The sequence below is a fragment of the Misgurnus anguillicaudatus genome, chromosome 5 (assembly GCF_027580225.2).
Source record: "Misgurnus anguillicaudatus chromosome 5, ASM2758022v2, whole genome shotgun sequence".
Taxonomy (NCBI): Eukaryota; Metazoa; Chordata; class Actinopteri; order Cypriniformes; family Cobitidae; genus Misgurnus; species Misgurnus anguillicaudatus.
In genome coordinates this window covers 28940623-28963589 of record NC_073341.2, presented here as the reverse complement: position 1 = coordinate 28963589, position 22967 = coordinate 28940623, and the positions used below count along the sequence as shown (strand labels likewise).

At 37.1% G+C, this 22967-nt stretch overlaps 1 protein-coding gene across 2 annotated transcripts in view; it reads left to right on the top strand.

Annotated features, from left to right (window-relative positions):
- The first annotated feature begins 85 nt into the window (after window positions 1–85).
- The window catches only part of nfic (nuclear factor I/C), a 173083-nt gene continuing 150201 nt past the window's right edge, over window positions 86–22967 (top strand). The window contains exon 1 of one of the 2 annotated variants that reach the window (XM_055168093.2): window positions 86–242. In XM_055168093.2, the coding sequence (XP_055024068.1) occupies window positions 207–242 (36 nt within the window). In that variant the 5' untranslated portion in view covers window positions 86–206. Of the gene's footprint in view, window positions 243–22005; window positions 22497–22967 lie in introns of those variants that run through there. The other variant, XM_055168099.2, reaches the window with a different exon arrangement.

The following is a 22967-nucleotide window of genomic DNA, read 5'->3' as shown; positions in this document are numbered from 1 at the left end:
TTCTTTACACATTTATGGAAGTTATGGTTGAAGTGGTTTGCTTTCCACGCGCGTTGCCGCGGTTACGTGTTTGGACAGACATTTACTTCCGGTCTGTGCTTGTTTATCGGTCTGGCGTGACTAAACTGACCTCTGGAAAATTGAATAAATATCTTGTGGAATATACACATGTTTCGGTTTCCAGAAGACGAGGGAAGACCGTGAGCATGGATAAACGATGTGCTGACAGATTTGGCAGCCAGGTAAGAATTTTAAGGTTCTGCAGCTAATTGTATTAATTTTACACAGTAACGGTCAGTGTGATGGATAAAACGCTGGTTATTTATTTTGGTTGTTATCAGAAACAATCTACTCTAGAAAGACTTCCAGTATACCAAAAGTTAAGTTTGACCCAAGTCGTTTGTTTACGTTTTTGAATTCGTCATATGAAACCGAAAGCCGAGGTTTCAGGAATAGTTCTGATTAACTTACTTTAAAGACTCTGTCATAAAAGCCTTTTGAGATTATAGAGCAGCAGCCCTCCTGCAGCACTGCAGATAGTTTGTCAATGTCTTCCCACCATCGTACCTGAATACACTGGAGTCACAACACTGGGTGGCATTTCCATTTGAAAGCATTTTCTTAAACAGAACGAGCAGAAACAAATGCGAAATACCCTTTAATTATGCCAGAGCTGCCTGACTCCTGGGTATCAGCCCACGGTGTGACAGCGATACCCCCTTGCAAGTCTCTAAACATGCTGCTGTGGGTAATTTAAAGGCCTGTTAGTTTGACCACTAATTGAAGTCTGGACCATGGCCTGTATTTGGATGGAGGCGGAGTGGTGTGAATGATATAAGATTACGTTGTGACATCGAGGTAGAGGACAGCCACCCAAGTATAGTTGGGGTTGGGTAGTGTGAGGGGATCAAATAAATCGCACACAAATTAGTTTAGCTAAATCCTTTACTTTATATTCTTTTGAAGGGAAAAGGTTATAAATGTGGTCGAAGTTGCAATATAGATAACTTAGGTCAGGTTTCGTTATTAAGGCTGTATTTTCCATTGACATTTGCATGCCAAGGAGGAGGGGGGGCGTCAAAGGGGGACATACGCGTCATAATGAATATGAAATATTTTTATTTAAAACACTCAAATAAAACTTAATTTTGAAGAAACAATGACACAAAATGAACACATACTAGATTGTTAATTAAAGGTGCAGTGTGTAATTTTTAAAAGGATCTTTTGACAGAAATGCAAAATAATATACAAAACTATATTATCAGAGGTGTAGAAAGACCTTTTTATAATGAACCGTTATGTGTTTATTGCCTTAGAATAAGACGTTTTATCTACATACACAGAGGGTCCCCTTACATGAAAGCCGCCATTTTGTGCAGCCATGTTTCTACAGAAGCCCTTAACAGACAACTTTTTTACTAAGTTGTCTCCAATGATGACATGTTTGTCCGGTGGGGGCTACCGTAGCATGTGTTTCAAAAGCAAGAGGTGAGCAGTTGACTGAGCCATTGGTTGCAATTCACAACCTCCCACTAGATGCAGCTAAAATGTACACACTGCACCCTTAATTAAATGTTTTAAACAGATACCTCTAACAGCTGCGTGATGAAGTCAAACTAAAGGGTTAATAAACACAAACTGAAGCAGATTTGTAGAACGTCTGGCGAACGATGATAGATAGCGTGAAGATTATTTCCCACTATTAATTACATTATCTTAAAGGAGTGTAACTACTTTAGCATGTAAATAATGCACATAAATAATGTGAGCAAGAGCGCTCAACAATTATATTGAATCAACAGGCACGTGCAACCTACCTAGCAGGTTGCTCAAACAAGCTAACTTACTTTAAATTTGCAAGAACTATAGACTAATACAAATAAACCCAAAACATAAGTCCACTTACAGTTCTCACGGACACACGTTTTATCAACTGGCTATCCTCCAGACAGTTGACGGACCATTTTGGCCGTGTGGGGTGTGTGAGCGTTCGTGCTAGTCTCCGAGATGTTTTATCAACTGGCTACTAGTTATCCTCCAGACAGTGACGGATCACGTCTTTCTCTCATTTGCCCGTGTGGCGCGCGTGCACGCTCGCAGTGTGAAGAGCGTCCATGCTATTCTCAAAGATGCACTTGACGGCCTTTTCTGCAGCCAATTTTTTTGTTGTTGGATGACCTAGTTAAGGCGGGAGGGTTTCCCAGCTTAGGGGGGCCACCCGAACTGCAAAGTGCTGCGAGAAACCCTGTATATTATATTGCATTTCTGTCAAGAGATTCATCGAAAAGTTAGGGGGATCAAATAAATCGCACACAAATTAGTTTAGCTAAATCCTTTATATTCTTTTGAAGGGAAAAGGTTATAAATGTGGTCGAAGTTGCAATATAGATCTCTTAGGTCAGGTTTAGTTATTAAGGCTGTATTTTCCATTGACATTTGCATGCCAAGGAGGAGGGGGGTCGTCAAAGGGGGGCGTACGCGTCATAATGAAAATGAAATATTTTTATTTAAAACACTCGAATAAAACACTCAAATAAAACTTAATTTTTATATTGCATTTCTGTCAAAAGATTCATCGAAAAGTTATCAATGCACCTTTAAAAAAATAATTTTTTACAGTACTGTGTAATACAGTTTTAATGTAGTAACAATAACTTTGCACTCTCTGATATAAGGTACAAATGCTGTTGCTGGCGCAGTACACTTTCAAAAGGTACACTTTTTAATCCATAGGGTGCATATTAGTATCTCAAATATGTAACTAAATGGTACATTTTAGGTAATGCCCCAGTGACAGCTTTTCTATGTTTCATTCTGACAGTGTAGCATTTTGGCAGAAACTATGGTTTAATAACATTCATTGTAACTATTGTAATATTTTTTTATTTATTGTTTGCAAGTTTGTTTTGACAATGGTGGCTAATACTAATTAAATAGTAAACTTTAGTTTTCAGAGCACAATTCTCGTAGTAAACATCCCTTACGTTTTGATTTTCGTGGGTTTGGATGCCTTTGACATCTGGATGCCCCCCAAAAAACCTTCAACCCTTTCGAAATTACAACGATCATCTGAAACTCGCGTATAAACGGAAACTTGACATTTAGACCATCGACATCTAGACCATGTTGACAATTTAGAGCTGTATTTTAAACTCTTGTTCGTATCGGATGGCTGCATTTAAATGTCTGTCGTTGTTTTTATATTGATATTATATTTCAGTAAATGTATGATTTTTTATAGAAAGACATTCACATTTTGCATGAGAGTACATTATCATACATGACTTACGGTGGTACCAGCGCATTGCGCATGAGTCATTAAATGCACAAGCCTGGTTTGTATGAAAGCACAATAGCACTGGTCTAGATTTAAGAGGGCTATAAAGGTTTATAATTTGCTGTGGGCTTGACAAGTCATATTTGCATTTTTTTAATGGGTCCTTGAGAGAGTGACTCTGCAGTCTTACCACATATTCTCCTTCAAAATCATAAAACCTTTAAGAGAAGTCAATTAAAGAGAGAAAAGGTTACATGGTAAAGAGCATGTGATTATTGTCAGAATAAAGATACATCACGAATCATTGTGGATGACCAAAGAATGTACACGAGTGAGGTTTCCAGCCCCCAGCTGGGATAGGCGCCTGGCTCGGACCTGTTGGAACTGGATTCGAACCCGTCAGGGATCAGCTGCTGCTTTGACCTCCAGTGCTGCTGTTTTCAGTGTGATTTATTTCTCACAGACCTCATGTGCCACGATTACGCATCAGTGGATGATGTACCAGAGACAGATCATCTGTAAACAATAGGGGTGTCACGATTCTCCAAATCCTCGATTCGATTACATTTTCGATTCTAAGGTCACGATTCGATCCGATTCTCGATTTTTACATATTTTTTATATGGCATATAATTTAGACAAAAATTATATGCCATTATTTATTATTATTATTATTATTATTATTATTATTACAATACTTTAACATTAACATGCACATTGCAAAACTCGCATGGGGGTTTGTGGGCTTCACTTAACGCGAGAGCTTGTAGAGAGAGGATTCCTTCTTGCACGCACATGACTATGCGCGGTTGGCTTAATGGATCGGGCGGATGACGTGACGAAAAATAATATTTTAATTAAATTCGGGCGGGTGCCGGATCGACTGCTTGTTATTAGCTCTGTTTTTCTAAGCATGCGACATCTCTGTCTTTCATAGTGGCAGTCTTAGAAGTTCAAGAAAAGAACTGAAATGAGACGGTCTAGCCTTCTGAGGACCCAAAATTTGCGTCACCTGCTGCACACGCCCCCAGTAGCGCCCACCGCGCCTGTCAGCAGAAAACAGCGGAGACATTTCTGACTTATTAAAATAAATATGTAATCAGAAAAATATTAATTTATTTCAGAACATATGACACATTGATTTAGATTAATCTATTTAACAGCATCTCAAATAATCAACCTAGAAATATACGCAACATAAACAGAATAATATTAACACAAAACATAACTTATAATACTAAAACAGTGACAAGAAAAAGTTTTCTAATAAATACACACTTTTATTTAATAAAGCTTTTAATTGTTTGGGAAATCCTCGGCTGTTAAGGATCCATTCGTTCTATCATTAACAGCGCGGAGAAATGAGGACGCATTTTGACACAGCTCTTATCAACGCTGGCGAAGGAGGTACGTGGCAAACTCAAAAAATGAGAATTAAAAACAAAGGAAATAGAATGTGAGAAAGGGTTGCCTGGAATAAGTTTTCCAACGTGGTAAATTAGGATGACACCAGTGCAGGCTATGAAATAATAGTCCATCCGCGCATCTCTAACATGGACTTAATGCGCGTGTCTTGGACTCATAGCATCTGAAATAAATCCAGCATAATAAGCAGCTGCGCTTCTCTCTGTCTCAAGTGCACGTGCTCGCATCTGTCCGACGTCTGAACATAAACTAAAGTAGTAACCCTTACGTATTTGTTCAGTTTTATGCGTTTCATGCAAGCTGAGGCAATATCCTTTTGTTTAATATAACCCGCTGCATCTTTGCGCCTCCCTCGCTATCGCGCACGTGCAGAGAGCTGCACTCTGTCCAAAGTCAGATCACTGGTAATCCTGTTTATGATATGCATTTCAAGGAGTTGTAGCATCCCTCGTCTTTAAAATATGATCGCGTTCCGCTGGACAGATGTTTTTAAAGGCATCTCTGAGAGTTTTTTCCTCGCTTGGCAAGCCGACCGGACGTGAAATGGGGGCGTGGCAGCATCGACGATCCCATTTTTTAATTCGAAGTTCGAAGCTGTGATTTAATTTCGATCGATTTCGATTTAAAATCGAAATCGTGACACCCCTAGTAAACAAGCTATGCCTGGTTACCGTTGATTTTAGTAATGTATAAATAGCATGAACATTTGGCACAGATGTAATCTGACCATCTTCATTTCTGCTCATGCAGTCACTACAGCTGCCAACACTATCATTTAGGTTAGTCGAAATGACATTTTGTCTGAGGTTTGCTCTTTGTCTATTGTCATGGCCTTTTGTAAGGAGTGAACATGCGGTTTATTATAGTATCATAGAGACATGCTGGATCTCAGTTGAAATGTCTGACCTTACTGTCCTTACAAAACTGTAGTTGGCAGACTGGTCTGGATTGGAATATAAATCAGTAGTATTCAGAGGCCGGTATGTACAGACATGAACAAATTACAGCTCGTTGAATCAATGCTTCATCAAGGGATGAAATAAAGCAATTTTCTCATGTCTGCATGCCTTTACCTACTTGGTTTGTCATTGATCAAAACAATGAACGTTTTAAAAGATAAAAATTATTGCTTTTTGACACACAGAGATACATTCACATAGTATGGTAAAAATACAACAAATCCATCTCCTAGCAGCCTGATGTTCCTGTGAAAACAGTTGCAAATATTATTAAGACGTTTAAGGTCCTTGGGACTGCAGCCAACCTTGGATGTAGCCAAGGGAGGAAAATCTGACCCAGATTGAAGGTGGATGATGTGAATGATGAACAAAGAGCCAAGGAAAACTTTCAAAGAGATACAAGCTGAACTCAAGGTTACCTCGATGTCTTATTGCACTATCCGTCACTTGTCTGAAATTACTTAGAACTGACAAAAGTAACTAGTGTCCATCTTTGTTTATTCCATATTTAAAAGTCCAGTGTGTAGATTTTTAGCAGCATCTAGTGGTGAGGCTGTGAATTGCAACCAACGGCTCAGTCCACACAGCTTACCCCTCCCTCTCAAAACATGACTGATCTCACGGAAAGTCGTGTTATAGTCACGCAAAATTTTATTAATTTATTTGTGTGTGCCTCTTTTTCCTATTTGTAGTGGAGATTAGTGGCACTCGGTGGGGTCTCCTGCTGTTGTAGCCCATCCGCCTCAAGATTGTGCGTGTTGTGGCTTCACAAATGCTTTGCTGCATACCTCGGTTGTAACAAGTGGTTATTTCAGTCAAAGTTGCTCTTCTATCAGCTTGAATCAGTCATCCCATTCTCCTCTTATTTCTAGCATCAACAAGGCATTTTCGCTCACAGGACTGCCGCATACTGGACATTTTTCCCTTTTCACACCATTCTTTGTAAACCCTAGCAATGGTTGTGAGTGAAAATCCCAGTAACTGAGCAGATTGTGAAATACTCAGACTGGCCCGTCTGGCACCAACAACCATGCCACGCTCAAAATTGCTTAAATCACCTTTCTTTCCCATTCTGACATTCAGTTTGGAATTCAAGAGATTGTCTTGACTAGGACCACACCCCTAAATGCATTGAAGCAACTGCCATGTGATTGGTTGATTAGATAATTGCATTAATGATAAATTGAACAGGTGTTCCTTATAATCCTTTAGGTGAGTGTATATGTATATATATAAAAGGGGATAATACCACCCCTTAATCTGCACTATCCAACCACGGCACTTCCATTTAGTGCAGAGATCAGCTCATTTGCATTTAAAACGACACACCCAAAAATGGCAAATTTTTGCTCACACCTACAAATTGGCAAATTTAACATGTTATAATAACTTATCTATATAGTATTTTGAGCTAAAACTTCACACATGTACTTTGGGGACACTAAAGATTTATTTGACATCTTAAAAAAGTCTTGTGCAATGTCCCCTTTAATTGTGAATATTATTTTAGTCACTCCTGCCGTAACACTTTTGCAGTCACCTACATCTTAGATGGATCTATTTTTACATTTCATCCACACGCATGCTGAAGTAATAGCTTCACAATAGCAGTATTTTTTATTTTTTTTTAGAAATGTTTCATTTGTGTTGTGGCATTTTGATCTAAAGCACGTGTGGACCTATGAGAGAACTTATGTTTTGACACTTGGTCCTTTGATGCGATATGAAAACAAAATTTTCCAAAATACGAAAAGGAAAAAGAAAAAGCTAAGAAAACAAAACAAAACAAATACAGCCCACATCTCCCCCGCACACACACTCAGCACTACTGCGGCCGAGAGAGGGCCGGACTTCTCATTGCCATGTGGTTGGTGGAGGTGGTGGAAAAACGTTTTAATTTCAACGCTCTTAAGAGGGAAAAAAATTAAAACTCATTTAAGTGCCGCCGTCTCCCAACAACAAGTCTGATGTTTTCTTTTAGGCGCTGTGTGTGAATCAAAGGTGATAGAAAGGACAGAATCAGATGGACTGCATTGGTAACGCATGCCAGCTGTGTGGTCTTCATAAGGGACCATTTATACTAGATGAACATTCATTAGGTGGTGTCATTACAAAATAGGAGGTTTAGAGAAAAAAACAATTTATTGATCTTGGATTACAATATGACCAGATCTTCAACCTGCTGTATTTATATAATACCGTATGTATGTTCTTTATACATGTTTTAGTGGGATTTGCATGGCATCACCTCCCAGGGTCTTCATTCGTGTGGTTTTGCGCGCGTGTGCTCGTCCGTGTGGCTGTTAGCACAGCTGGCATTAACTGGTCTGTCTAGCAGCTTGTGGTGGTGCTGGTGTGGTCTGTGTGTCTACTGGATGTTCCCTTCAGAGAGTTTTGAGTGGGACTTGTTGCTGAAATCTTAATCCTTTTGCTCTCACCCTCTCTCTCTCTCTTTCTCCCTCTCTCTCTCTTTCTAAACTGGCCAATCTCTCTCTGTGCCACACAGGGAGGTAAAGATGGGAGCAAGAAATAACCGGCTGAGGAGGATTTGTCATGTTGTTTCTCTGATTGTTGCTATTTGGCAGAATTTGGAGTTGCTTTGAGAACTTCCATATCTCTCCATCGTCCTCTCTCTCTCTTTCTGTATCTGTCTCTCTTTATGGAGCTCCCCAGCATCACACATACGAGCGGCAGCGTGGCAGAGAACCCTGTGAAATGGCAGCTGTGTTATGACATGACAGCCAAAACCTGGTGGATGGTGAGTATTGTTATTTAATCGACCTTAAAGGACTTCACAGGACGTTCGTAGAGATAAAACTGCACTGATGCGATACAAAAATACAAAAGTGCAGTTGTTTGCTGGGATTTTCTTGCAATCTTTTATTGTATGCCAGTTATGATGTGGTTGTTGTGGAGTATTTCTTCGAAGGGTCTGGAGTGTTATTTCTAGCGTGGTCAGCAGGTGACCTCAATATAGCTGAGGTCAGCATTGTATAAATGGAGCAGATCCTCTGTTATTTTTTATGTATTTGGGGTATTTTTAGCATCAGCATAACAAATTTTGTTTAAATTTTGCCTTGAAATTGTAACAGATTTTCTGGATTAAAAAAAAATAATTTTACAAATAAACGTACACTGTCACTGGGGTGGTATCTATATAAAATACACTTTTGTACCTAAAGAGTTCATATTAGTTACTCAAAATTAGTACCATATTTATACATATATTCACCTGAATAGTATATATTAGGACCTTTTTATTAAGGGTTTCATCCCAGTGACAGCTTTTCTATCTTTATTTTTGAAAGTGTACAAATCTTGTTACTTTTTGTAGCATTCCTATTTAAAAGTTCATTATTGATTTTTAAAAAATTTAACTGTGACTGAATACATCGTTCACAATGCTCACTTTTAATTATTTCAAAATGTCACACTTGATAGATCTGTTACGCATTGGATTTAAATGTTACTGTGTGAACGACGTTAAACCCGCTTCCGTTCCACATAGGCTGATTTTGTTTGTATCTCTATATCATTAGCACCCAGAGTTGTTTTAACGTCATGTGTTTTATTTCGCATGCTTTGTTTTTAGTGCTATCTCACCACGTTCCCCAGAGCTGGAAAGATCAGTTCTTCTCTCAGCCAGAATCCTCTTTGTTTGATTTACGTTCAAGTCTCTGGTTTTGCTTGTTTATTCATCTATAATAGATTGATGCTATTCCCTGCTTCTTCTCAAAAGTGATCGTCCCCGCCGTTATTCCTCTACTCTTTCCTTTTCTCTCTTTACTGTGTTAGCCACCCACACCGTTGTTTAAATTAACTTGGCAATTAACATTTGCTGCGAGCCTTTACTAATAGCTAATCAGAATGAAAGAGCTTTTGATTGTTTGTCAAGCCCAGTTTGAGAAATGGTCATGTTCACAGAGCCGATGTTTCACACATGTTCTCACTCATTCACTCGCTCAATCTCTCTTTCGTCACTTGCTTTGATCGTTTTTGTAAGCTGTGCTTATTCTTCTCCATACGTACTTCGTAGAAGAGTATATTTCTTTTTTTTAAAGAAAATTTAAGATCAACTTCATCATAAAAGTGCAAGATATTGTTTGCTTTCTCTGTATAAGTTCAGTTGCATACACTCTCAAAATAAAGGTACAAAGCTGTCACTAGGGCAGTACCCTTTGAAAAAGGTCCTGATATATCTACCATTTAGGTACAAATATGTATATTTGAACTACCTTTTTGGGTACAAAGGTGTACCTTTTTGAAAGGGTACTGTACTGTCCCAGTGACAACTTTTGTACCTTTATTTCTGAGAGTGTATGGGTGATTCTCACGAAAACTTGGTTTTAAAAATGTCAAGCATGAAAATGTAAAAATTGCTTAAATTTACTTTTTTTCCCACCAGACATTGAAAAACAAAGTCTGGAGTAAATGAGAACATTAATTTAACTTTTACTTATCATTTAACACTTTTTGTAACATAATTTTAAAAATTAGTCCTAAAAAATCTCACTACCGCAACAGTCAGAAAACATCAACACTGACATATTTTCAAAATGACATGACAAACCTGAAAGAACATAATTTGGAGATTCTGCACATGCATTTAAAATCAAAGTATTATGCTTCTATTAATTAAATTAACATTTAATAAGCATCTGTTGCGGTAATGATAATCAAAATGTCGTGTAAGCATTCTGACAAGACAATATTTCAAATTAACTGTAAAAAAATGATCTTACCTGGTAGCCATCTTGAAGTAACTGGTCCATGTGCTTGGTCACTCAAAATCAAACTTTATTAAAATTCTGTATGTGTGCTTAAACTGTTCTCAAAAAGTGTTGCGGAGGATGAGAACATCAGGCATGGACACATCATTTTCCTAATTTTTCTTCATTATTATTATACATGAATATTCAGTAAATATTTTTTCTGTCATCTAAAGTAGTCTAGCAAAACATCCATTTATTTTTTTCTTTTGTGTTAATTTGATTAAATTACAACATGTTCAAACACAGCCGGACACATTGCGGTAATGAGAATTTCAGCAGAAAATGAGATAAAATTTCCAATTACAAATTCTTATGTTGAAATCACACATTGTTCAAGGTAGAACACAGTATTGTGTTAATTCTGATGCTTTTTAATGTTACTATATTACACATTTTAAAGCTAAAATCATTAGTGCCGTGGTGTTTCAATGGTTTCGTGAGAATCACCCGTATAGTTGCTTGTTAAGAATGCATTAGGTGTAATGCGTGTTTGGAAAGTGTTAAATGCACTCTTGTATACTTAAAATGCACAGCTCATGACATGTGGGTGGGTTACACATGTTGTGCTGTTTTGGCCGCAACCTTTGAAATCCCATCTGACAGGCGGAAAACGAAAATCAACTTAGAGGCAAAATGTTTTCAAAGTGATTGCAATTCATCTTATTTTTCTGCGTTATGTTTGTGGGTTGAAAAGTTTGTGCTTGCTTAGTTCCTGTAAAATCTCTTTTCATAGTAACATCAGTGTTGGAGGTCTTTATATAAACAATGGCAATGAAGTGATTTACAGTATAAAGCATACTGGAATTATCTTTTTTTTTAAATTTTTGTTTATTTTCCATCTGCGCTGTGTAAACCTGTGGGTTTCTGAGATGATCAGGTGTGGGTGACACTTTGCAGGGCAGTAGGAGTCATTTCGTTCATTCCAACTTGGCAGCCAAAGATTTTTCATTACTCAAATCTGTCATCCAGATCCAGACCTTGACTATATTGTGCATTTTGGATCCAGCCAAATCTGTTTTTTTTTCACGGTCAGCGGGTCCAAAGCAATCAAAGGAACATCTCTGAGAATTTAGGATTTATTTAAGCAGGGTATAGATTGTAGAGAGGAGATTAGGTTTGGCTGTAATGTTTAATGGGCTTTTTCGAATTAAACACGAGCATTTCGATTACACGGCCCAAACTTATTTGGACTTTCACAGCATTAAGTTGAAGCTCAGGGTGAATCGTGTGCTATTTCTTAATAGATCAATCTTTAAAAACATTTAATGGGTTTTGCCTCAGGCAGGGCAGGTTATAACATTTTGGTCTTAATTAATTAATTAATTTCTTCTGTGAGGAAAAAGAGTCAATATATATTTTAAGTCATCTCGATATCATTACCTTAAATCAGGGCTAGTCAACTAGCAGCCCGCGGGCCAAATCCGGCCCTCCAATCATCTTGATCTGTGAGTACGTAATTATCAGATCCAGTTTGAGCTTTGGATGCATAAAAAAATCAACACCGCATGTGACACACCCAGTTGAAAGTGATGTATTTCAGTGCGTTTCAATCAAAACACTATGTGCAAGGTGAAAATTAATAATAGTTTTTTGTTTAACTTTATCAGTTACATTTACAGTGGGTTTACACCAGACGCGAGTTCAACGGTTTGCGCAAGTAGATTAAATTCAAAGTCAGTGCAAAGATGCGATCAGACACCTTTGCCCCGAAAACACACGGTATTTGCCTCAAACGCGTCTTCACCGAAGTTGAAAATATTCAACTCAAGCGTAAATTCGCATGACACGAAGTTAAATCCTGCGAGTAATCTATAGCGAGTAATTGGTTTCACACCAGCTGCGTTCGAGGCGTCAAGTTCGCGTCTATCGCGATTCACGTCTAGTTTGCCGCTTGAACATTTTGAGTTTACTTGCTTACTTGGGAGGGGCTTCTGTGACTCCGCTCACTTTCCGCGGCAATGCTCAATTTGCATCATTCACGCCAACTAGACGCACGAATGAGGTGGAATTGCGTCTATCTTGCCGTGCTAAATGCCTCATTTGCGCCGCGAGACCTCCAGACGCACTTCAACGCGTCTTGACGCCTTTACCACAGCTGGTCTGAACGCAGCATAACGCAATGCCCCGCGTTTGGTGTGTACGTAGCATTAAATCTTTAAAGACTGATTGATTACTGGTAAACTAAATTATTACGTATAAATATATTTGTCGATTAAAGGCTCTTTTATGTTGCCACAGATTTACGATTAAACTGAAATTCAATTACGACTGCCACTAGGGGGCGAACTCTGACAGTGGCATATGAATGTAGTGTACAAAAGAAAGGTGGTTTAGCCTATATATCTTTAATATTTTTAAAAAGAACACATGAAGTGCAATTTTAGTCATTAGGAGAAGAATGGCTATATGTTGTGAATACTTGAAATATATTAGTTTATAAAAGTTAAACTGTTATAAACAAAAGAAGTTATTTGTTGATTATTTACACTTGCACTTTTTTGGGCAATGTTCATAGTTAAAAAGTTAAAATATTAACTTAAAATATAAAACATATAATGGGTAAGAATACAGAATATATAAAAGGTAAAAACAGGGGTCCCGCATCATATTTACAGTTTTAAAATCTGGTCCTCGAAGAAGAGTAGTTGAAGATCCCTGCCTCAAATTATCACTTTATTTGATGTTTTATTTTTCGAAACAATTAGAGTTTCGAGCATTAGAGTTTGATTTCAATCATTGATATTAAAGATATCAAGGTTCCCTACTGAAAAATCTAGCTAAAACCAGCATAAGTTTCCTACACCAGCAAAACCAGCTAAAACCAAGCTGGAGACCAGCTAAAATCAGCTCACCAGCTTATGCTGGTCTTAGCTGGATTTTTCAGTAGGGTTATCATTTTCACAGAATGTTTAAATGTTAAAGGATTAAAAAAGAGATTTCTTCAAGTGACATTTTGATTCAGCTACTGTGATGACGGTGTAGTGACATCAGCATGGCATGAATTACGAATAGAAGTACGTGAAACAACTTAACAGGAAGTGCGCATGGGGTTCATACTGCCAACCCTGTAAAAGAGCAGAGTTTGATGGTGTATCTAAACAGAGAAGATGACAAAACGTGTAACAAAGCCCTTGAATCTCTTCCCAATAGTGATTTTTACAGCATTAAAGTGGGACGGTACGGGGGTTGCGGTTCTAGTGACTTCAGACGTCTGGAAACTGACATGAATCATTCCCAGCAGTAGAAAGAGCAGAAAAGCTAAAATTAGAGAGAATGGTCATTGAGGAGACACACTAACAGCCAGTCAGGGCCGGCTGAGCCGCCCAGTCAGAGGTGTAATCCTTGTGCGTTGACATGTTTTTATACATTTCCAGTATTTGGGATCATGTGACCTTGTGGTGATGCAACATTATTGCTGATACAGCCCTTACCAAATGACAATAGATTCAATATGATACAGTGATCAATCAGATGATAATACCATTGTATTTGGATATATGTGACCCTGTATGTGAAATCTAGTCTAAATCTGAGATTACGAGCATCATTGTTTGATTTCAATCATTGATTTCACTTTGATTTCAATCTTTGAGATGACCTTACTCAGTCAGTATTAAAGATATCAAGGTTATATTTTCACAGAATGTTTTTTACATTATGATTTTATATAGTAAACAGCAAATCACAAAACAGACATTTTCTGGGTTTTCACAGACTGGGATACATTGGTTATATTATTATTATTATTAGCAGACAGTTCTGAGCAGCTCTCCTCCAGAAAGTTAATGGTGAAAGTCTGTCAAAAAAAGCACTTTCATAAAAGTTTTTTTATATATATATAAAAGCTTTCTTTGAGTTATAAAATGAAGTTAAGGTCAGCGTTTACAATTTTTGATGTAAAACCTTCTTGACAGCTGTGGTCACTGTTCACTTTCATTGTATTCAAAAGAGTGGCATGAAAAGTCTATAAATAACTTAGATTTTGCAGAAAGAAAATCATACGAATCATATGAAAGTCATGAGGGTGCAAAAATAATCACTGACATGAATTAACTATACCTTTAATACAACTCATGCATGCTTAATCAACAACATTAAATCCAGAGGGACAAAATGAAGTCTTTGCCATTCAATTAATCATTTCATATCCTGCCAAGTAAAACTTAAAGCTTTAGTGCTTCTCTCTTAATGAAATGCTCAGAAATGCCAATCTGTTGCCTCTGGATTATCCGCCACCTTAAAAAGGGAAAATATTTTCTTTCACATTTTGCCTGCCAACCGTCCAGTATAATCCTGACGCCATCTGTGTGAGGAAATGTTCAGAAAGCTGCATGCGATGTTGTATCTGTCCTGTGGGCAGTGATTACTAAAGCAGACTATAGTTTATTCAACTTATTGAGATTTATGTAAAGTTATTGACATTGAGGGGATCAGCAGGATTGGAAATGGTGCTAAATAAATAGCACTAAAAGTGGTTCACTGGCTCGTAATAGGGGAACCATTTTTTAGAACTTGTGTAGCACCTGTGTAGAACCACAAGTGTTGCTATTGTCATGCTTAAAGGGGTCATAGCGTGAAAATCAGACTTTTTCCATGTTTAAGTGCTATAATTGGTCCCCAGTCCTTCTATCAACCTGGAAAATTTGATAAGTATCAACCCATTAACTTAGTTTGGGTAAGCCATTTTCTGCAAGCATGTGAAAAATTAGGTCGTTCAGATTTTGCCTCTTTTCTGAGGTAGGTAGCAAGGCAAATTTTAATAATACCGCCCCCTTTATCTGCACTATGCAACCACAGCACTGCCATTTAGTGCAGAGAGAAAGAGAGAAAGAAATAATGCTTGACAGCACAATTGAGTTTCAATTACAACAAACCACCATCAATCGTGATCAGTGTTTGCATTTCATCAGCTCATTTGCATACATTTTTGCTCAGGCCTACAAATTTGCAATTTTAACATGCTATAATAAATTATCTGTGGAGTATTTTGAGTTAAAACTTCACATACACACTCTGGGGATAACAAATACTTATTTTAAATCTTAAAAAAATCTCATAATATGACCCCTTTAAAGGGATAGTTCACTCAAAAATGAAAATTCTGTCATCATTACTCACTCTCATGTTGTTAGAAACCTGTATACATTTCATGAAAAAAAGATATTTGGAGAAATATTTGTAACCAAATCGTTTGTGGATCACATTCACTTACATAGTAGGAAAAAATAATACTATGGAAGTGAATGGGGTCCACGAATGCTTTGGTTAAAACATTTTCTGAAATATCTTCCTTTGTGATTATCAGAACAAAGAAATGCATACAGGTTTGTAACAACATGAGGGTGACTAAATGATGACAGAATTTAAATTTTTGGGTGAACTATCCCTTTAAGCACCACTTATGGTTCTACAGAGGTGCTATATAGGTGCTATAAAGCACTAAAATGGTTCCCCTATGATTACAAGCTTTTAGTACTATTTAGCACCATTTTTCTTTTAGAGTGTCCTTTCAGGATCAGTCTTGGGACTAAATGTAATAAGAAGTATAGTTCATCCAAAACTGTCAAAAGCATATCTGAATTTTGGAGGAAGCAGAGCTATTTTAATAATATCTATGTTGGTGTTGGGCCTGATGTTTGAAGTTTACAAATAAAGGACAAATGTATGTTTATTTTTGAGTACATCCAAAACATCTTAAGCCATGGCCTATATTTGTTTAGGATGAACATTATTGGTCACCACAAGGGGGAGACAACACACTGCTTTTCATTAATATCCTAGTAATGTGTTTGCCAGAGAGAGTATTCCAAAAATTATATATAGGCCAAAGCCTTAGTTAAATTGAGCTGTTAAAGCATCTTTTATAAACATGTCTTAGAAAAAGACATTAGTGGTGTGTATCTTAAAACAAATCAATGGTACTGGCATAATTTAAGATCTGTCAGCAAGTTATATTCGGCTGAGACAGCTCAAACATGTGTTTTATTCTAAGACTAGGCTTAAGCCTTGTCTGTGAAACCGGGGATACTCTTTGTAATAGTATGATAATAAATATAACCAAATAAAATGATAAATTGTAGGTTAGTTCATTATATTAAATGATTGATTTTATTCTAGTTTTACCTCTCCATTACTTTTCACAAATAATGCTGATTTTATCGTTTGGGTTTCATACTTTGTGAACTTTTTCATAAGATGGTATTTAGAACTGGCATTTAGTATTCTTCTGCTGTGCATAACAAATTCAAACAATCAACCTCGCATCACAATGCTATTGGACAGTGTCCCAACCCCAAAAACTACAGAGTCACAGCTGGAGCTCACTTGAAGCCAAACCTCATCCATTATCTCTGTAGTATCGTAAACATGTGGCAATCTTCTTTATCTGTGTTGGAAAATGGCATCAAGCTTTGAGTTGTGTCCAAAACTGAAATTCAAAGCACATGAAAATATTTTCATACAGTGGGATAAAGGACAGAACTACAAACACTCTGTTAAAAGGAAAAACACTTTATATTCACATTGCTTTAGGTTTACGAATCAGCTTTAACTATGATTTATACTTTCTTTGTATGCTCTGCATTATTGTGTTCATCACTTTTGTAAATCACATTCTGCCAAATGCCTAAATGTAGGGATGCACCGATACCACTTTTTTGGAATATGAGTACGAGTATGAGTACTTGCATTTCAGTACTTGCCGATACAGAGTACTTAATAAAAAAACATGATTTAAATTTACAGGTAACAGCTTTAGTCATATAATTTAACAAAAAAACAAGGGACTAGTTTTCCAGTTTGTTGTAAACTCTGCCTCTTTGGACAACAAAAGAGGCATTAACCCCTTACACGCCGCTCAAACATAGACATTTCTCAGATCGATTCCCGGTATCGGGGGACTTTTAACGAGTACGAGTACTTTAGAAAATGTGGTATTGAGGCCGATACCCGATACCAGTATTGCTATCGGTGCATCCCTACCTAAATGTAACTGTATGATGTAAAACTTTTGGGTAAAGCTGCTCTGTAAAGAGTCATTGGAGTGGAAAATGCCAGAAATAGTATAGTTTTGTGTTAGTTTTATAGTTTTAGGCCATGCCAACATTGACAACAGTTTTACTTTGGCTAAACAAATATGAACTTATCTGTCCTGAATTTAATAAAAATAATTTGATCAATGAAGAGATAATTAGTTGTAATGGCAGCTTTCGTAGTTATTTAGTTGTGAAAATGTCCTTAGGGTTTAATAAGTCAGATCGGCATGTAATTACCGTCCTTGGAAGTATACCTGTAGGATACAGGGTCATTAGTTCATCACAGGATAATCACTGGTGGATTATTGCGCCATAGCCATTAACTCAACATTATGCAAATGCAAGATATTTGATGCTCAGAAAAGATTGTCAAAAGAAGAGTTTTCACTCTTTTTTGCAACCATAATGTTTGTAGCACATTATGGATGCATATGTGTATAACATCTGTGTATAAATGGTTAAGGATATTGTTTTGCTATCAGCGTTTTTATTTTTATTGTGCCTGTTGCATGGTGTGGATTGGAATCTGTTGCTATTAGCACAGTCAATATAAAACTATTGTATTGCATATGCAGTGTTATTAAAAACAAAACATAACCACACATTCAGTAATGAAACCGTGCAGTTGTTACATGAAGGTGCTGCACTGTTAGAAATGACTGTTGTGTTGGTGTAACTTAATGCAATTAAGTTGCCTCTCACTTTTTGTCCCGACTATTTTATAGAGCACATACAGTACATTTTTTCAGGTTTCAAATTGCATTGTTAGGTTCCCAGACTTTTTTCCCAACACACCGGATACAGACGTACAAAGTGTACCATTGAAAAATATGTGAACTGCGAGCGAGACCGACTTCTTGTTTTTGATGAAATTGCTTGGCTCAGCCTGACGGTGACCATAATATACCACAAATGATCCAAAATAGGAACATTATGCACAATTTGCACTTAGTAAGCATTCAGATGGCAAGAGCAGTAAAGGAAAAGTTGTTCCTCTCTGAAAAGAAGGAGAAAAGTCTTGGCGTTCGTCTGCTTGGCTTGGATCTGTGTCCTCGGAGAGACTTTCCAGACGTGTCCCCCTCCCCCCCTCAAATTGCAGTAGTTTGGAAAAGTGGAGCTGTTTTGGAAACTCGGATTTACCGGGCGAGATGTGGGTCTCACTTGAAACAGGCCAATCGTGTTTAAGCTTGCATGTGATTTCATGACAGAAAAAGCCACATAATGGCAGAGTCCATATATGCTAGGATCAAATACAAGGATGCTGTTTAAAAAAGTGAATGGTATTAAAACACCTGACATGTTAAATCTGCAAAACACATACATGGCAGATAAACAGAGGTTATTTTCTTTGATAAAATTAGATCATTTAAAGCAGCGCTGTCATCTTATGCTTGCTTAATCCAAGATTTGTGAGGCACTATTCTTTATAAAGATGATTTGAAACAATTTGTGTTTTGAGAAGAGTTGTACAAATTGAACTGCAATATCGTAACTTGGAAACATCCTTAGGTTTGGTGACACTGGAACATTGTAGTTCTTCTGTCTCACCACTAGTAGGAGTATGACACCATAAGAACACTGGGAACACGATAGGTACAGTAATTGATACTCAGTACTGATTGTACAGTATGTGTGTACCCTTCTGTAATAGGCTACTGTCTGATCCAATTGCTCCAGCCCAAACATAAAGCCAAATATATGTTTTCATTTTAAGTTTTTTCTCACAATTAATTTTTATTTGATTTTACAACTTTCTACCCATTTTTATGAACGTGTAATTAGTGCAATGGTATTTTATTGTTTTCCACAAAACAATATCACTTCATTTGCTTTTAAGTAAAGCCATTTCATATGCCAGATTACTGACCCGCTGGCTGTTTGTTCAAGGATTATGATCTTGCCTGGTTGAGTTAAGAAATAGACCAAACAAGTTTTCTGCCAAACATTTGAAGATTGGATGGAATATGATCTATTAACTCTCATGCATCAACACAGTAAACATATGCAGTGTATTTTTAATGTTTGCTTTATGATTTTAAGTGAAAGACGAATGAAAATGGCCATTGAGTTTCTGTATCTCTGCTTAGCTGTCTGGTTGCAAAATATAGGCTACAGACTTGGTTTTTTTTATTTGGATCTTTAGGTTGAATGGTAACCAATAAAAAGAATATAAAAAAATAAAAAATATTTAAAAAAATTATATTGACATTAGGTGCATGCTTAGGACATTTACACATGCTTTAAAATAATAAAAATAGTAAAAAAATAGTTAAAAAGTGCATACAATAAATATTAAAGAATTTTCAAAGTACAATGAAAGACAATAATTCTGCAAACACACAAAATCACTTCATATTAATTTTTTATTATATATTAGGTGCTAATTGTGATTAGAAATAATCTTTCACTATGAATTTGCATTGAAAATAAGTGTATAAAAAAAATTCACAAAATGACTTATTGTTGCAATAAAAACCTTTCCTAAACAACCTGATTAAATGATTCATTTCAAGTGCTGGTTCATATTTCTTTCTGTTTAGTACCTGAGGCAGATGGCATGCCAAGGCAGCTTACTCAGCAACCCTGCTAAACTTTCCTTTCTGTGGCCAATGGTGCTTTTTCCTCCTGCAGTTCTGTATTTAATGTCTGTTCTTTGTCTTCCAGATGATTTCAGGTTTGGCAGTAAAAAAATGAATATGGTCAGCAACGTGTGTGTGTTATGTGTGTATACGTGCCTCATAAGTTTTATGAATTTAGGTAAGCACTTAAAATATTTCGTGCTATAAATCATTAAACTCTGCGTTTTGGACATCAGTGTATACATTTCTGTAAAATAACTCTAGATTGTAATTTACAAAATTAGCGGAGGGTAATCAGGGAAATAAATCAAGTAAATGTAAAATTAGCCTCAATGTAATGTAAGCTCCCTCAATAAAGTGAAAAAAGGACAAAATGTTTATATGGAGTCGAGCAGAAGTTGGTGTTTTGACTGAAAAGAATTTTGTGGTTAAAACAAAGAGGAATAAAGGAATGAAGCCAGTGATCCAAATACGCGACTGCGCAGCCTACAGGACTTGTTGATTTTGGAGAACCTACGTCGGATTCTTTAAAATATAATTCATATGAATCAGAATATTTCTCATTTGTCGGAAGGTTTTTATCCAAAGCTTTAGGCTACATACATATAAGATATTTCTATTTACAGTAAGTTGGCGCAAAGTGCGATTCATCTTAAATAAAGAGCACTTTCATTTTTGACAATCGACATACGCGTTAAATTATATTACATTATAATAAGACTGTACTAAATTAACTAAAATAATACATTTACAAAGTGCCTGAAGTTCAGAAAGTTAAATCCTCTTGTCTATCACATCAACGAAAATTATTGATTTCATATCCAAATCATATTCATATTTTTATACAGACTTTTTTTTAAATTAATGGAGTCGCGATTTGGTTTTTACAGGAAAAAAAACATAAAATTTGGGTGGCAGTCCTCTTATTATTTTAACAGACAGTTTCAATAGCCAATAACGTTGTCTGCATAACACTAATGGCATTAAAACAACAGTCTAAACATTGCGAAAAGACAAATGTATTTATTTTAATGTCATTAAAATGTAAAATATATGCACGTTAAGGTCTGAATTAGATGTTGGGCTGGATACTGCCACTATTTTAGAGTTGCCAAAAAGATATCTTAGACAAAATACAATTTTTAACAAGCAACCCATTTAACCCCAATATGTCCTTAACCCTGAATTCAAGAGAGGTCTCCCAATTATCATCCCAGACTTTAACAGAAACTTGAGAAATTTAGCTTGAAGTCTATAAGTAAACAAATAAAAATACACGTTTGTTTTTGTATTTTGTTTTTTTGTATTTTGTCGCACTTTCGTTAAAAAAACAAGCTACGCCTGCAAAATTATAATTAAGTAGCCATTTTAAAACTTTATTCCTTGCTTTCAAAGTAAATAGCCTGCAGATGTCAGGCCTAAAATAGTTCTTTATAAAACGCCATTTATTCTCTTGTTGGCCAACTTATACATTCAAGGGTCCAAATCATTGCGACCCTCTAAATGAGAGCAGAAATATGTCTGGACGTCATATCAGGACACTGACTATTTTAATAACGAAACAGCTTATAATTTATATAATAGTCCTATATATATATCATATCTACATAAAACAAACACATCATGGGGTTTGTATACAAAGCTGTTTAATGTATTACTTTATTTTTGAGACATAGTATCACATCAGTCAAGTTGATTTGATGTGCAGACGCACCTGTCAATTATATAATTATGCTTCAGTAATATCCAGGCAGTTACATTGAATCAATTAGCTTACATATACTGTACACTACGCCATTAAGTGCACTTTATTTAAACTAGAATACACATTGCATAGCCTATCACACACACAAACACACGCGCGCGCGCGCGCGCGCACACACACACACACACACACACACGCCACCCTCGTATTTCATCAATTTCTTCACCGAAAGGACTGTAAGACGCACGGGCCGTCCGAGTATTGCCATTCGTGTAGTAAAAAAACAAAAGAACAGACGAATCATTGATTCCTCTCTATGCACATCTACGCGTACTGCATGTGCAATGCTGCAAAGCTATGAGAGCGACGATTCAGCACTGTAAATTAAGGATCCACGACCACAACAATAATAAAGCACGGTAAACCAGAACCTTCAGAGCAGTGCATCTGCAGCAAACAGCCATGCCAGATGTCGCGCAAGCAGCGCGTTACTGTACAATCTTGCTTTGGTGCTGTACCTGGTAACGAGGATTCGGATCGCTCGAGCCTTGAAGACTTTGCGTGGGACGTTTGTATTTGGTCAGCGTCCTCCCATCCGGAGAGCGCGGATTACTTTAAGAACATAAATGGATAAGGAGTTATAAAAGCAGCCCGACGAGATGACCAGGCGTTGAACTGCAGTACTATCGAAGCTTCTGCGCGCTAACTTTTTGGGGGAGGTCGGCAGTTTCGCTTTGAAATGGTACGTTAATAATTTCATCATTATTTGTGGCCGCTCCAAAAGACGCGAGGAGATCACGAGTTCTGCGCTCTGTAAAGTCAAATGAGATCATCGTCGTGATCACACAAGCGCTGTGTGTTTCGGTTTTCCCCCTGCTTCCTATCTTACCATCCAGTTGCTCCTTTTTCTAGTTGGTTTTGAGCCAAACGTAAGGTTTGTGGGAAAGGTTTACAAACCCTGTCGTGTTATTTACGTAATAGAGACGCGCACAGATCAAGACGCGCGGCGATTTGCAATTTCTTTCGTAGTGAAAGTTATTAGAGCTTTGCCAGCTGAATATAAAACGATGCATGGTGTGTGTGTTAACAGCCGTATCCCGAAGGCCAAGTTCAAGTTTAAAGCCGGGAGATGCCCAGCTGTAGTTTACTCAGCAGAAAATGGCCGAAGCCGCAGGCTCGCCGGCGTGAATTTGACATCTACACCGACAGAGGC